Below are 14,516 nucleotides of genomic sequence, written 5' to 3' on the forward strand. Positions count from 1 at the left end.
CTGGTGGGCAGGTTCAGAAGTCTATTTGTCTCACAGCCACCCAAGACAAACCTCATATGTAACTTCCCATGCTTATTAAACCTGCCACATACCAGTCTGGAGTGGTTTGCCTCTTTCTTCAGTCCCTCTTTGCACTCTATGTATGGGGTCTGTTTTTGAACCAACAAGAGCAGCTTCATTTCTGTAATGTGGCTATTGGCAGAAACCATAGATTGAATAAAGCACATCTGGTTACTACCTCCATCTACCTTAGAGGGTGGAGGAAGAGGGTAAAGGATAAAGGGCTCCTGACTTGAGTCCATGATGTTTGTAGAGAGGAGATTGCTCACTGCTTGTTAGTGAGTTCTTGAGTGCAGTATCTCAGCTTTACTACTTCAGACAAAGGCAGTGATTTTCGTAGGGAATGGCTGACAGCTGCGGCAATGATTCCACCAGGTATTCAAAGAAGAGAGGCTGAAGGATTATGCTTTTTAGTGGCCAGGTGTGTTGCTCAGAGTTTTTTATTTATTTATTTATTTTTTTAAGCAGTAGGTCTCCACCTGGAGTAATTCTTCCCTGGGACATTTGGTAAGATCTGCAAAGATTTTTGATTGTCATACTAGGAGTGCAATGCTATTGCGATCTCATCTAAGATGCTGCTAAATGTCATAAAATGTACAAGTCAGCATCCCTCCTCACTCCCCCCACCATAGACACACACACAAGCACAATCCCGTCCAAAATGGCAATAATGCCAAAGTCCAGAAACCCTGGTCTAGAGGAGCCAGGCCTTCCTTCCCAGATCAGGAGCACACAGGTAGTTTTTGCTCTCAGTCTTTCAAATTGTGTAATTAAATCCCAATGACACTTCTGTAATTGAAACAGAATGGTTGTGCTTAAATTTAAACTACTCTATTATAACGAAATAATGTTATCCTATTTAAAATTTACAGGGAAGAGATTTCAAATGATTTAGGGAAGAATCTGTTATTCAAAGGGAAACAATAGGCCCAGGTCCCCAGTGTGGGATTCCATGAAACAATTTACATAATACATTTACCATTTACTAAATGGTATTATTTATTATTATTATACAATTTTAGTTTTATAAAGAAGCTTTCATGTACCTTGTTATTAACAATAGCCCCAAATCACTGCTTAAAAAACTCATCTGTTACCGAAGTTGTAAATGAATCATTTCCTTGTGATGTCAGGGATCTTGGGGCCCATAAAAGGAATTTTTTTAGTGTCTATCAGAGTACACTACAAAACAGATATCATTAAGCATATGAAAAGCAATATAATGCCCTTGCTTTTTGAGAAGACTTAGAAGAAAACACTTATTTAATGAGATCCTCACACTGAACATTATACAAAGAAATGTGCAGCTTAATTAGGATTAAATTTAAGCCTTGTTTAAGTTGTAATTTAAATTATGCTTTTATGTTAACTTTTTTAAAAATCTGTTTATGTGTATTTCTGAAATTTATTTGGATGGATATTTAGTTATATCATATTTACTCCTCTCATTCTTTCTAAAATAGAATCTAAAATAGATTGAGGGTCGTTTATCATCTGAAAGTTAACACTCAAACTATAGATGATTTTTAGCTCCTTACGCCGTTCATTTTTCCCTCCATTGTGAACTGGCCAAATGCTGTAGTTATTTAGAAGTCTTTTCCATTGTCTCCTGGAGAGAGTGAAAAGAAACAGAAATGGGATAGGAGAAATTAGCCTAATGCATTGACTTTAGAAGAAATAAATGTGAAAGCTGTTATTGTACAGTTTTGCAGTTGGGTAACTATTGTATAAAGTGAGAGAAAACCAATTTTTATACAAGTTTTATACCATTAAATGTATACTTAATTTTTTTTGAAATTCTTGTTTTTCCCTTTGTTACTTACAGATCAAAATTTATAATGAGTGCTTTTTGTTATTTTTTCTTCTCCATGAAAGTCATTTTGATAATTAGTCAGTTTATTACTGTGTTCCTTGATTTTAAGTTATTTCTGCTTCTTCATTACCTTGATTACATTATCTTATACAGTGACCCAAAAAACTGCTGTTACCCCTTATATTTACTGATTGATAAGGCAGTGAATATAGTTAGCAGAAATTATGTAAAAACTGAAGTGTGTCATGCATGTGGAAGAATTTAATTTTATTTTTCTTGAATCTATATCCTGACATTGATGTTGTCATTCAAAACTGCTTTAAGCATTGCTTTCTAAATTCTTACATTTATTCAACAAATATTGAATACATATAACACATCAGAATGTCCTTAGACAAAGAGATATAATGATTAAAACAAAATATGCCTGCCTCCACGAAACTTGCATTATAGCATCCTCTATCCTTCTGATTATGGTGTTTCTCTTTCTCAATCTATGCATTCATCTGTATAACAAATATTTTTGGTGTTCTTATGTGCTTGGCTTTGTTCTACATGTTTGGTACATAATGGTGAGATGATTACTATCTTCGTGGTTTTTAAATTAGAATGGGGAAATGAATATTATATAATAAAGGCAGACATGAATACAAAATAATGACATTTTAAGTACTAAGAAAGAGACAAGTGCTTTGTAAGAAAACAATCTGGGTAGCAGATTCTTGTATAGAATATGCAGCCCAATATTGTCCTTAAAGAAGTAAATTAACCTGAGAGCTGAGTGAAGAGAAGGAAATAGCCATGCCCAAGAATTCAAATTCATGTTTTTCTGATAGAATATCATCACATTTAAGTACTGAGATGGGTAAAAGTCACAGTCTTCAGTACACCAGAGTCCAGTGCAACTGAAATTCAGTGAATAAACGGAGAGAAAGATATTAGAAGATGCTGGGTGGTGGCCCTGATGCTGAAGATCAAGAAGGTGTTTTTTGGAAATATAATTATCAGGAATTGGTGATTTTTTGTATGTGAGGACTAAGGAATACAGAAGTATCAAGGATGGCCCCTAAAATCTGAGCTTAAGCAGCAAAATAGGGGACATAGTTTATGAAAGGAGGGAGATGAGTTTGCAAAATGTGTTAGAGACACCCTTTCTGGCACTAAAGCAGAGATGTCAGGTGGAAAGCTGAGTATAGGTCAAACTTCAGAGGAGGTGATCAGATTGAAGTTAGAAGTATAATGAGAGATATCTTGGGCTGCAATTATAAGTCATAAAAACAGGTTCCCCAAAGAGTATCTAGAGAAGATACTTCCAGTATAGATTCAATAGTAAGGTTTGAGTAGAGGAATAAAATCTGGGAGCATGCACTAGGAAATGGAGATACAGAAAAAATAGAACAAAGCTTTGACTTCTAGGGGATTAAGGTCAAGCTGAAGAGATATACAAGTATCTGAATAGTTATATGATAAACGTATGTACTAGCTACTAATGGAGAACAATGGAGGAAACATTTAATTCTACTGAGGTTAGTTCAGAGGAGTTACAGAAGGATAATATGAAGCAATTCTGAAAAATCTTCAAAATAAATAACAAGCTAATAGGACACAGGGAAGAACATTCTGAGCAAAGGATTTGAGATTAAAAAATTCAAAGCATTTGAACAATTGTAAATAGTTCAGCTTAATTACACGGTTATAGCTTGTTTCACAATTCAAGATTTAGGTTAACCTTCACTGATGTACCTTTCCACCTGCATTTTACATGCCTGTAGTAATTAACAAATCATATTGCTTTTGCCCTCTCATTGTCTCCATTAATATTTTCTCTCCTGGCTTGTCTTTAATCTGCACACTAAAAAGAGGAGCGTAATTCCTTTTTATAAGCAAATGCTCATGCAGTTCTATGCAAAGAGCAGATGGTCTACAAAAGTATCATTTTCTAAACAACTGTATTCTTGTCCCTTTGTCCTTGGTGGAGATGGAGGTAAAACTTTTAATTAGTGTGAAAACCAAAATAACTGTATCCAAAATATTACAACATATCATTCTATCCTATCTGTGATGCCCTGATGTAAATAAAACAATTCAGTGATCTGAAATTAACCTGTAATTAAAGTGTTGAGAATCAATCAGTACAATTTAAGTTTCATTAAATTCAAACACACTCAAAATTGAATCAATTTATTAAGCTTACTTATTTCCCAGTCCCCAACAGACACAATAATACCAACATGTAACAAGTTCACATATAAACAGCTTCACTATTCCACTTACAGAAGTGAGACTACAACTTCCCAACTAGAATAAGGTACACTCTAAATGCAAATTAAAAGCAAGACAAGACACTCTAAATTGGAGATCTGCTTGCTGTTGGTGAGAATGCCTTGAAGTATTGTTTTTGATCTATATGCAAAAGTATAGGGACACACACTTGTCAAAAGAGAATACAAAGTTCAATGTAACTGATCCATATTGTGTAGATTTTCCCTTCATTCAGTGCAAATTTAAAATGTATAAATTATTTTGATCAGAATTCAGCAATAAAATCTTAACTCAAAAACAGAAACAACAGAAGTGTCTTGTTCACACAATGCCTGTGTGTCTTTGAAAAAAGAAAACTACCTGGAAGCAATCGTCTCTGTACCTCTCTGCCAATTTTGATTAACAGATTCCCTCTTCTTGACTTGGAGCAACTCTCTTAGAATCATAAATTGTGAAAATGAATTGCACATTAAAGGTTCTGGCACCCGAGGACCTTGAGTTTTCCAAATTATGTTTTTCAAGACATTTAACTAAATGCAACTATTGTGTAAGGAGACGGTAGTTGTCAATATGAACACTTCAATAGAGTAGAAGTAGTCATGTTGAATTTTTTGCATTCAATTATTCATTCTATTTTATGTGATAACACATAATCTATGAATTATTTGTTAACTATCACAATTAAATTTGTCAGTTTTTTTTTTTGGTAAAACCACTACCAAAAACAGCAATGACTAAACATGCTTTTATAAAGATAAATCAACCAATGCAGTTTAACACATGATCCATTAGAACCTCTCTTTTCAAAGCCTGGAGTTCTTTGACAGGTGGAAAAAATGTACATACTGTATACATTACAGAAGAGATCTTACAAAATTCTATCAATAAATATCCACAAAACTTTTGCATGTCACTGCTAAAATTCAGTTTCACTATTCTGTTGAAAAAATTCCATTGGTTACATATCTCATTTAAGTGTTGGAAAGAATACTCCATGACTTCTAAGAAATGATGGACAATCTGAATTAAATAGCTAACTAACTTAAAATCAAAACTATAAGTTACATATTTGATAAAAGTAATATATAAGTGTGCTTATCACACTAATATAATGTAGAATAAGATGGCTATAATTGTGGAAGACTAGATCTACAGAGGTAGTAAAATGGTCCTGCTAGCTAGTAAATCTGATCATTAAAATCAGGAAGGAATAAGAAGAAAGTAGGGAAGAGAGGGAGAGAGTAAGATGAGAGGGAGTGAAAGAGAAAAAGGAGGGAAGGAAGGAAGGAAGGATTTGTAGTCAAACTGTTACAGGTCAGGCCCTAAATTAAATTCTTTCCTTAATTCCATGAATTCACTTATTACACAATATTAACAAATTACTTAAAGAATGAATCAAAACCATATAAGATATTATTTCTCATGTAATGGAAAAAATAATACGATAAAGCAAATTAAATCTAATAGTGTTAAAATATTCAAAGACTTTCTAATGATAAAAACTTTAAATATAAATTATTCTACTTCAAAAATGCTTTCAGAGATGTTATCAATGGTGAGAGGATGTATATATCATATATAGTTTTCTGTTTATGAATTTGATTATATTATAGCAATGGAACAGTGTAATATTAAATTTAAAAAATGCATATCAATTGAAGATATAAATTAACCTCAAATTTGGGTTGTAAATAATTTTATATTTAGCTTTCAGTTTTCTTTGTTTTTATATAATTTTAGGAAAATAATTATCATACATAAATGTACAGATCTGAATCTTTATCTAATATGTCTCAATCTCAACAGTTCTAAAACCCCTCAATTTCCTTCTTTCCTTTCTTCTTTTCTCCCTTCTTTCCTATTCCTTTATTGGTAATTTGGTGTATAAAAGTTAATTGTTGGCAATATTTTATCAGAACTTATAATGTGTATGAAGGATGAAAGATATATACATATATACACACACGCATATAGTGATGATCCAACTTGGAATAAATATTTCCATATTTCTATGAAAAATTGTGAATGAATTTAACGATAGTATGTTATTCCTTAACATTTTTCATAATATACAGTATATGTACTTACAACTTTATACTGTGAACTTAATTGTTTAATATCTACCTTCATGCATGGAAGAGTTTTTATGTTATTATAAAGCATACTTTAATAATGTGATAAAGGAGAATGACATGGTGTTAAGAAATTACGTTAATGTAATGGGCTTTATGAATTCACAAATTAGCTGAGCACTAAGAGTGATTGGAAATAGATAGGCAAATCTCTTGAGGGGAGTAGGGCATTGATGTGTAAAAGATTATTTCTGAGAGTGAGAATAGCATGTGTATGGCCCTGTAGCATGAGGGAACATAGTAAGTACGAGGATTGTAAGACGTATATCTATGGTAATGATCATGAAGGTGAACAAGGAGTGATTTGAGGCAACTAACAAGGGTAAGGCCAAATATATAACAGTCAGCATATTACAGCAGGCTGTCCGGCGAGCCAGCCCTCCGCCCGCGCCGCGGGGTGGGCTAGCGCCCCGCGGGGGTCTCGGGCTCCCAGCCCACTGCCCCGCCTCCCCGCCACCCGCTAGGCGTCGTCCGGGGACGCCCCTCGCCGAGAGAGAGACCCTCAATCACAAGTCACCCCGCCCTCCCCACCCTCCTCGCCGTGCCACGCAACCCCGCCCCCGAACCGCCCTCCCGATCTCCCTGCAGTACCCCTCGCCCCTCGCCGGGAAGAAGTGACTCCAGCAGCCGTGGCGGCTCTTTGGGCCCAAGGGGCGGGCGCGGCAGCCATTGGCGGAGGCCGCTGCCTCCGGCTGTCAATCCCGCGGCCCGTCCCCGCCCCACCGGCGGAGCGTGGCTGGACGCAGGGCCGCGGGGGCTGTCGGGACGGCTCCAAGATGGCCGCGCGCTTGGGGTCCGCACCTGCTGGCGGCCTCGAGCCCCGTTAACTGCCACCGCTGCTGACCGGAGCCGCCAGTCGTCCTGGCGACTCCGTGGGCTGTCCCTGCGGGGCGGGAGGCCGCCATGGCGACCCTGGAAAAGCTGGCGAAGGCCTTCGAGTCCCTCAAGTCCTTCCAGTGGCCGCCGCCTCAGCCCCCTCAGCCGGCACCGCAGCCGCCGCCGCCTCACCCGGTACCGCCGCCGCCTCAGCCCCCTCAGCCGGTACCGCCGCCGCCTCAGCCCCGTCAGCCAGCACCGCAGCCGCCGCCGCCGCCGCTTCAGCCCCCTCAGCCGGTACCGCCGCCGCCTCAGGCCCCTCAGCCGGCACCGCAGCCGCCGCCGCCGCCGCCGCCGCCGCCGCCGCCGCCGCCTCAGCTCCCTCAGCCGGCACCGCAGCCTCAACCGCCGCCGCCGCCGCCGCCTCAGCCCCCTCAGCCGGCACCGCAGCCGCCGCCGCCTCAGCCGGCACCGCAGCCGCCGCCGCTTCAGCCCCCTCAGCCGGTACCGCCGCCGCTTCAGCCCCCTCAGCCAGCACCGCAGCCGCCGCCGCTTCAGCCCCCTCAGCCGGTACCGCCGCCGCCTCAGCCCCCTCAGCCGGCACCGCAGCCGCCGCCGCCTCAGCCGGCACCGCAGCCGCCGCCGCTTCAGCCCCCTCAGCCGGTACCGCCGCCGCTTCAGCCCCCTCAGCCGGTACCGCCGCCGCTTCAGCCCCCTCAGCCAGCACTGCAGCCGCCGCCGCCGCCGCCGCCTCAGCCCCCTCAGCCAGCACCGCAGCCGCCGTCGCCTCAGCCGGCACCGCAGCCGCCGCCGCTTCAGCCCCCTCAGCCGGTACCGCCGCCGCTTCAGCCCCCTCAGCCGGCACCTCAGCCGGCACCGCAGCCGCCGCCGCTTCAGCCCCCTCAGCTGGCACCGAAGCCGCCGCCGCCTCAGCCGGTACCGCCGCCGCCTCAGCCCCCTCAGCCGGCACCGCAGCCGCCGCCGCTTCAGCCCCCTCAGCTGGCACCGAAGCCGCCGCCGCCTCAGCCGGTACCGCCGCCGCCTCAGCCCCCTCAGCCGGTACCGCCGCCTCAGCCCCCTCAGCCGGCACCGTAGCCTCAACCGCCACCGCCGCCCGTCCACCGTGGGTCAGGAGCCGCTGCACAGACGGTGAGTCCTTGCGGGTCCCTCCCCAGCCCTGCGCGGGTCTCCGTCTCTCCCTCGGCCTCCCCCGAAGGCCCCGAGGCGGTCCGGGCCCCAGACCTCTGCTTTCCCGGCTGCGAAACTCGGGAAGGAACGGGGCTGTGTTGTGATCCGAGGCCGCGCGTCCCGTTCGGCTTCCTCTGGGCCACTCCCCAGCCCTCTCCTTCTCTGGGCCAGGTGTAACATTTTGTCTTCCCTTTTCAACTGAGGGTTTAAAACAGTGTTTCAGATAACTGTCAAAACGCTATGCATGCAAAACCCTAGGTTAACTTAAGGGAAGGAGTAGGAGAGAAGAGGGGAAGGAGCGAAGTTCACTGGTCACTTCTGTGGGGGTGGGTTAGATGGTCACAGTGGTGAACGCTTAACTGCTACATGGCCCCGTGCGCTTACCAGCATAGTCGTTACTGTTACTAACCCCGGACAGCACTGGTGTTAAGGAGGCATGACCACGGACCGTGTGCTCATTGAGCTTAATTTTACACAAACTAAGATTTCCACAGAATCAAGACAGGCAGTAAATGCCAGCTGCAGAGGACAGCTTGTGCAGGGTTGGGGAACAGCATGGCATGATCAGAACTTTAGTTTGACTGGCTTGAAATGTAGAGGGAAAGGGAAACTTCACACTGATGAATCAGAGAGGAGATAGCTGTTTTTATTAAACTAAAATGGTTAAATGAGACTTGTTGGTTAATGATTTGCCTTAGCAATGTGAATTTGGATTCTGCAAGTATTTTATAAGTTCTGTAAGAAGCTTGTTTTAAAATTTCAAAACTCTTAAGATACTAGAAGTTCAGTTTTATTTTATAAGAATTTTTTAAAAAGTGTTTATTTAACTCAATTAGAACTGAGTTCCTTTAACATAGACTTTATTATCTCATGTATTAATACCCTCTAGAGGTACACAATGAAAAATGTGATTTATAAACAGACACATACAGACACAAGGAAAACAGAGTATGTAACTTCAGTAACAGTTTAAGAGAAAAGTCAGAAACAAATTTTCCCTGGTCAAAATATCAAAAAAAGCACCTGGGGCTTATATCCTTTAATTGAGTTGAGCTCTAAATGGACAAATACACAATTTTTTTTTTTTAAATTGCTAAGAACAAGATTCTTTTTCACGTTGAATAATGATTTTGAAGTTTAAATAAATACCAACAATAGAGCTATGAGGGAGGAAAAATATAAAATACTGATTTTATTTTTAATCTCACCGTAATGTGCATTCTTAAATACATAGGAGAGAACTGTCATGATTTGCGCAACTCGCTTGCAAATAGTTAAACAGTATTAACAATGATTGAATTTAGATGGTGGGTATATGGGAATTTATCATCCTATTAAACAGTTTTCTGTACTTCTGAGACTTAGAATAAAACATTGGAAGGAACCTGTTAGACATAATGCTCTATGTGAAGTAATTTGTTCCCTTTGTGAAATTCTAGGAAGGTTAAAATGCATGTTCATAACATCAAGAAAATCACAAGCATTTACGATGTAATCAGAACTACCTGAGGATCTGTGAAACTTGGTGAGTTGGTGGATTTTTTAAAATGTCTTAAAACATTTTGTTTTTACAAAGTTTACAGGAGTAAGAGAAGATAAATTTTAATCAACTCTTAATATTTTTTTTTCCTGGTTGATGTGATATAATTAAATGTGGGGAAAAAAGGTAAATTCTAAAAGGAGACACTACCTTGATGGTTTTCTATGGAGGAAACTCAAGCAGGAGGAAGTTTAATTTAAAAACATGAATTACTGCTCTTTATAATACATTCTAAGTTGTCATTCTTTTGAATGCCTTCCTTTCCAAACAGGTGTGTTATTCTGGGAGATCATCAGGACTTCTGGGTATTTGGAGGTACTGACCTAACCAGTGGAACTGCTGATTTATAAGAAGTTGTCCAGAATTTTGAAAAACTGATTAGTAGAGGTAAATAATGTTTCCTTGGCAAGTGATGACAGAAAGTGACTTGAGTGAATTTTCCTTTGTTTTTAGGCAGATGTACCTAACCATGTATGTTAACAATGATTACAGGCTGGAGACCGAGAACTACCATTTTTGCCAGCTGGGATGCAGAAAAGTTTGGACTTCTGGGTTCCACAAATGGGCTGAGGTAACTAAGACAGAAAACGTATCTTCTTGGTCAACATGTATCTCAGGGTAATCACAGATGTGTTCCATTACCTGATATTGTTTTAATTTGGATAAATACTCAAGAAAATTTAAGAAATAGAGTTTGCTTTTGCTTTTACATCAGTTTGGTAAAACAGAACAACCTCTTAATTACTAAGTACAAACCAAGTTTTTCATTATTTTTAAAATATTTTAGTTTCTATTTGTATTTGTTTTGTGATAAGTAAGTAAAATCTGTAAGCTCAGAAAATAGTCAAACCTAGGAAGCTGCTTCTGACAAGTGAATTAGCTTATTGAAAATCTGATATAGATCCTTGGCATTAATTTTCAAGTTTTTACAGTTTCCTTGGATTTCTTCTATCTAGGAAAACAACATGCTCTTTTAAGATAACTATACTCTGATTATAGTCTCTCCTTTATGGATTCCGTACTAAATTGGAACCATAGGTATATTTTACCATTTACAAAAGTGCCTGATTGGGAAGTATAATACAATGATTTTGTAAATTGAATTACTCTAAAATTTCAAGGATTTATTTTTAATTCAATTATGATTAATTTTCATTTGTCACTGGCTCTTAATGCTTTATTTTAAAGTGTCTTTCATAGGCCCCCTTCTTTCATCTTCTTCCCTTAGGCTCTCTGTCCAGTAACTCTAAGTTCTTACATGTTCATGGTAGGCTTGTGTGTTTTTTTAAAGGCAGGTGCACCAAAAAGCACTTTCCTGTGACTATCCTCTGTTTTGTTCATCATTTATGAGTCCAAATTTTATAGAATTGATTTGAAGAATGTCATATCTTTCTTACCATTGTATCTGGTTTTTAAAATGCTTTCCTTCTGACTCATTTCTGCATACTTTAAAATAATAATATGAATCAAATAAGTATGGGAATAAAATCACAGTTACTTGTATCACATTTGATTCCATGTATATTGCAAAGTCTTATTATTATGTTGGTGTTATGAACATGCATTTCATAATACACTTATTTAGATGAATCAGATCTTATTCATTAAGGTCATTTACTTTTAGAAATATGTAATTTCTTGTGAATACATGTATATAGAAATACATGTGTCTTTCTATAATTTAAGCAGCTTAGAATACAGATAAAATAAATCCAAGATACAAGATAATATGCCTTACATTAATTTAAATTCATGTGAGTTAAAAGACAATTTGAATATTGTTTCCCATTTTCTACTAGCTTCTTGATCATATTCAGCAGCACATTTACCTTTACATATATTTAAGGAATCTTTTTTATTTCTACTGTAGCTCTGTCATAATGGAAACTCTGCAGCAGAATCAGCTGTCATCTATCCCGTGTGGCCAAGTGCAGAGGTGAGAATTCTCATTTGTGGGATGACCACTCACAGCTTTAAATGTTTTTACTGTAACTGCTCTTATAAGATAGCAAGCTAGAGAGAGAGAGAGAAACAGAGAGAAGAAAAGAGTTCTCTCTGCATATTCCCATGTGTGTGATGGCATTAGTCTTCTTCTGCTGTATTTTTCTAGAATGTGTGTGCATGTGTGCATGTATGTGTGAGAGAGAAATGTCTTGTCTTTGTCCTAATAGCCACTCTTCTCTCCCTCTAGTTTTTTCTCTATCCTCCCCTCCTTTCTTTTTCTTTTTCATCAATATCTTCTCTTTCAAAAAATTCTTGATAAATCAAGTTTCCAACTTCCTCACTTTTAATATGGTAAAGTTACTTGGATCCCCAACGTCAAGGGATCTCATACTTTAATGTCTGTAAGGATTGCCAGGGACACCTTTTAAAAGTACAGATTTCCAGGCCTTACTTTGAGCAGTTCTCTTCCAGTAGATCCAGGGTGAGGCTGAGCATCTCTGAGCCTTCCCCCTTCATATTATGGTGCAGGGGATCAGGGGCAGTTTTCCTCTGGGTCTCCGTGCTGTTGCTATGAAAAGTGGCTACAGCATCACTAATATTTTTCTTTCTTGTTTTAATTGCATTAATATAATCAAGCAGTTAATAGCATTTTCTTAAAATTATGGTCAAAGGCATAGGCATTTGATTTATAATGGTATCTGCAAACCACTCTTTTACTGAATTAATTTGTTTTGCTTGTATTTCCACAATTGTAAATGCCGTGAGTTAAGTGACTGCTTTGCTTCAACTACAGGAGAATGTGAAAACACTCCAGGAGAGAGAGGTTGCATATATCAATGCAGACTCATACACAGAAGGTAAATTTTATTTCAGATTGTCATTAAATAGTATACCAGTATTTAAGTCTGTCAACTCCAACTCATAAACTAGGATTATCCTCTTTCTATGAGATGCCTCAATAATACCTCCATTTCTCCATTTTACCAGAGAGAACATTATTATGATTCAAATGAATCAATATGATTCATAACTAAGCTATTGATACTAATTTCTTTAGTATATTTACCATTGGCCTATGTTGGATTACTACTTAAAACTTTAGTACTTTTGACATTCTTCCTGTGGAGCTATTTTTAAAAGTTGGGCTAAAGTATTTCATACAGAAATAGTTCCTGTATGTATTGGAACAACTCTGAAATAAGCACCCACTACAGACTTCCTTTTGACCCTGACATGTGGCATGTGCATCTGTAGGCTTTCATCGTGTTATGGTTATTTCTAGGTAAGTGTCACAGGACACATGTTAGTTACTGACACGCTCTAGTCTAACGTCTTGATATTGAATTGAATGAATGAATAAAAACGTGAACATTATGGCCTTACCACTTCCTTTGCCAAAGACCCCTAGGTACTGCTGCCATAATGAGCAATGGCCCTTACTGTTACTGCAGGAGTTGCGGCCTTAGCAGCAGAGTCTGCCTCTGCAGTCTCCTATCCTGAGTGTGTGCTGCAGCCTCTCTGGCTCCTGAAGAGTTATTTCCACCTTGTGTTTTAGTTTTAGCCAGACTGTCTGCCTGTCTATTTATCTACCTACCTATCTATCTATTCTAAAATTTTATTTATTTGTTTTTACTGAAGTACATTTGATTTGTAATATTAGTTTCAGGTGTACAGCGAATTTACACAGTTATATACATATACATATACATATACATATACATATACATATACATATACATATACATATACATTGTTTTTAGATTCTTTTCCATTATAGGTTATTATAAGATACTGAATATAATTCCCTGTGCTATACAGTAGGTCCTTGTTGTTTTTCTGTTTCATATATAATAGTGTATATCTGTTAGTCCTGAACTCCTAACATCTCTCTTCCCTTCCCCCTTTCCCCTTGGGTAACCATAGTTTCTTTTCTATGTCGTGAATGTATTTCTGGTTTGTAAATAAGTTCATTTGTATCATTTTTTTGTTTGTTTACATTCCACATATAAGTGATATAATTTGATATTTGTCTTTCTCTGTCTGACATACTTCACTGAATATGATAATCTGTAGGGTCCACCCTATTTTTAATTCACCAGGAATGATGCCTTCAATTTGAAATCTGTTATATCTTGTTTATAATTAGAAAATAAAGTTAGAATTAAATACAGGTTTGAAGTCCATTTGGAGGTATTAAAATACTCTCTATTTTATTTTGCAGGCAATTATACTCTCAGAGTTGACTGTACACCCCTTCTTTTCCAGTTGGTATATAAACTGACAAAAGAGGTATGTAAGTAGATCTGTCATAATGTTTTTTTGATGAGTGGATAAATCAATAACTTTTGTTTTCTAAATTACTAATATTTAAACTGGTGACAGACATAGCTGATTTGTATAAATAACAAATCAGAATGAGCTTTAATACACTACTTATGTGACATAACTATGAGAACAGTAGTGCTAGTCTCTGTTCTAATAATAGTTCCTAATAATTGTATACATTTGTTAAAATGTGCAGGGTCTATTGTTTCATGGGGCAGAGTCTCTTTGATATAACAGAAAGAATACTGAGCTGGGATGGGGAAGCCTTGGCTGTGAAGATTGCCTTGGCTATTCATTCATTCATTCATTCATTCATTCAGCAAGTATTTATTGTGTGGTTACTATGTATCAGGTCCTATGAAATGAATTCTAGCAGCTACAGTGATAAAAGCACAAGGTTTCTGAATCCAAATACTTTATAATCTAGAGAGGCCAC

At 38.9% G+C, this 14,516-nt stretch overlaps 1 protein-coding gene across 1 annotated transcript in view; it reads left to right on the forward strand.

Moving 5' to 3' along the window:
* Positions 1-403: 403 nt before the first annotated feature.
* The window catches only part of LOC141576074 (uncharacterized), a 28,332-nt gene continuing 14,219 nt past the window's right edge, over positions 404-14,516 (forward strand). Inside the window, exons 1-8 of the mRNA XM_074358568.1 lie at positions 404-435; positions 6,856-8,232; positions 9,711-9,796; positions 10,083-10,198; positions 10,304-10,382; positions 11,682-11,747; positions 12,549-12,612; positions 13,977-14,044. Coding sequence (XP_074214669.1) covers positions 404-435; positions 6,856-8,232; positions 9,711-9,780 — 1,479 coding nt within the window. The 3' untranslated portion in view covers positions 9,781-9,796; positions 10,083-10,198; positions 10,304-10,382; ... (1 more) ...; positions 12,549-12,612; positions 13,977-14,044. The remainder of the gene's footprint in view (positions 436-6,855; positions 8,233-9,710; positions 9,797-10,082; positions 10,199-10,303; positions 10,383-11,681; positions 11,748-12,548; positions 12,613-13,976; positions 14,045-14,516) is intronic.

Source organism: Camelus bactrianus, chromosome 36, assembly GCF_048773025.1.
Source record: "Camelus bactrianus isolate YW-2024 breed Bactrian camel chromosome 36, ASM4877302v1, whole genome shotgun sequence".
Taxonomy (NCBI): Eukaryota; Metazoa; Chordata; class Mammalia; order Artiodactyla; family Camelidae; genus Camelus; species Camelus bactrianus.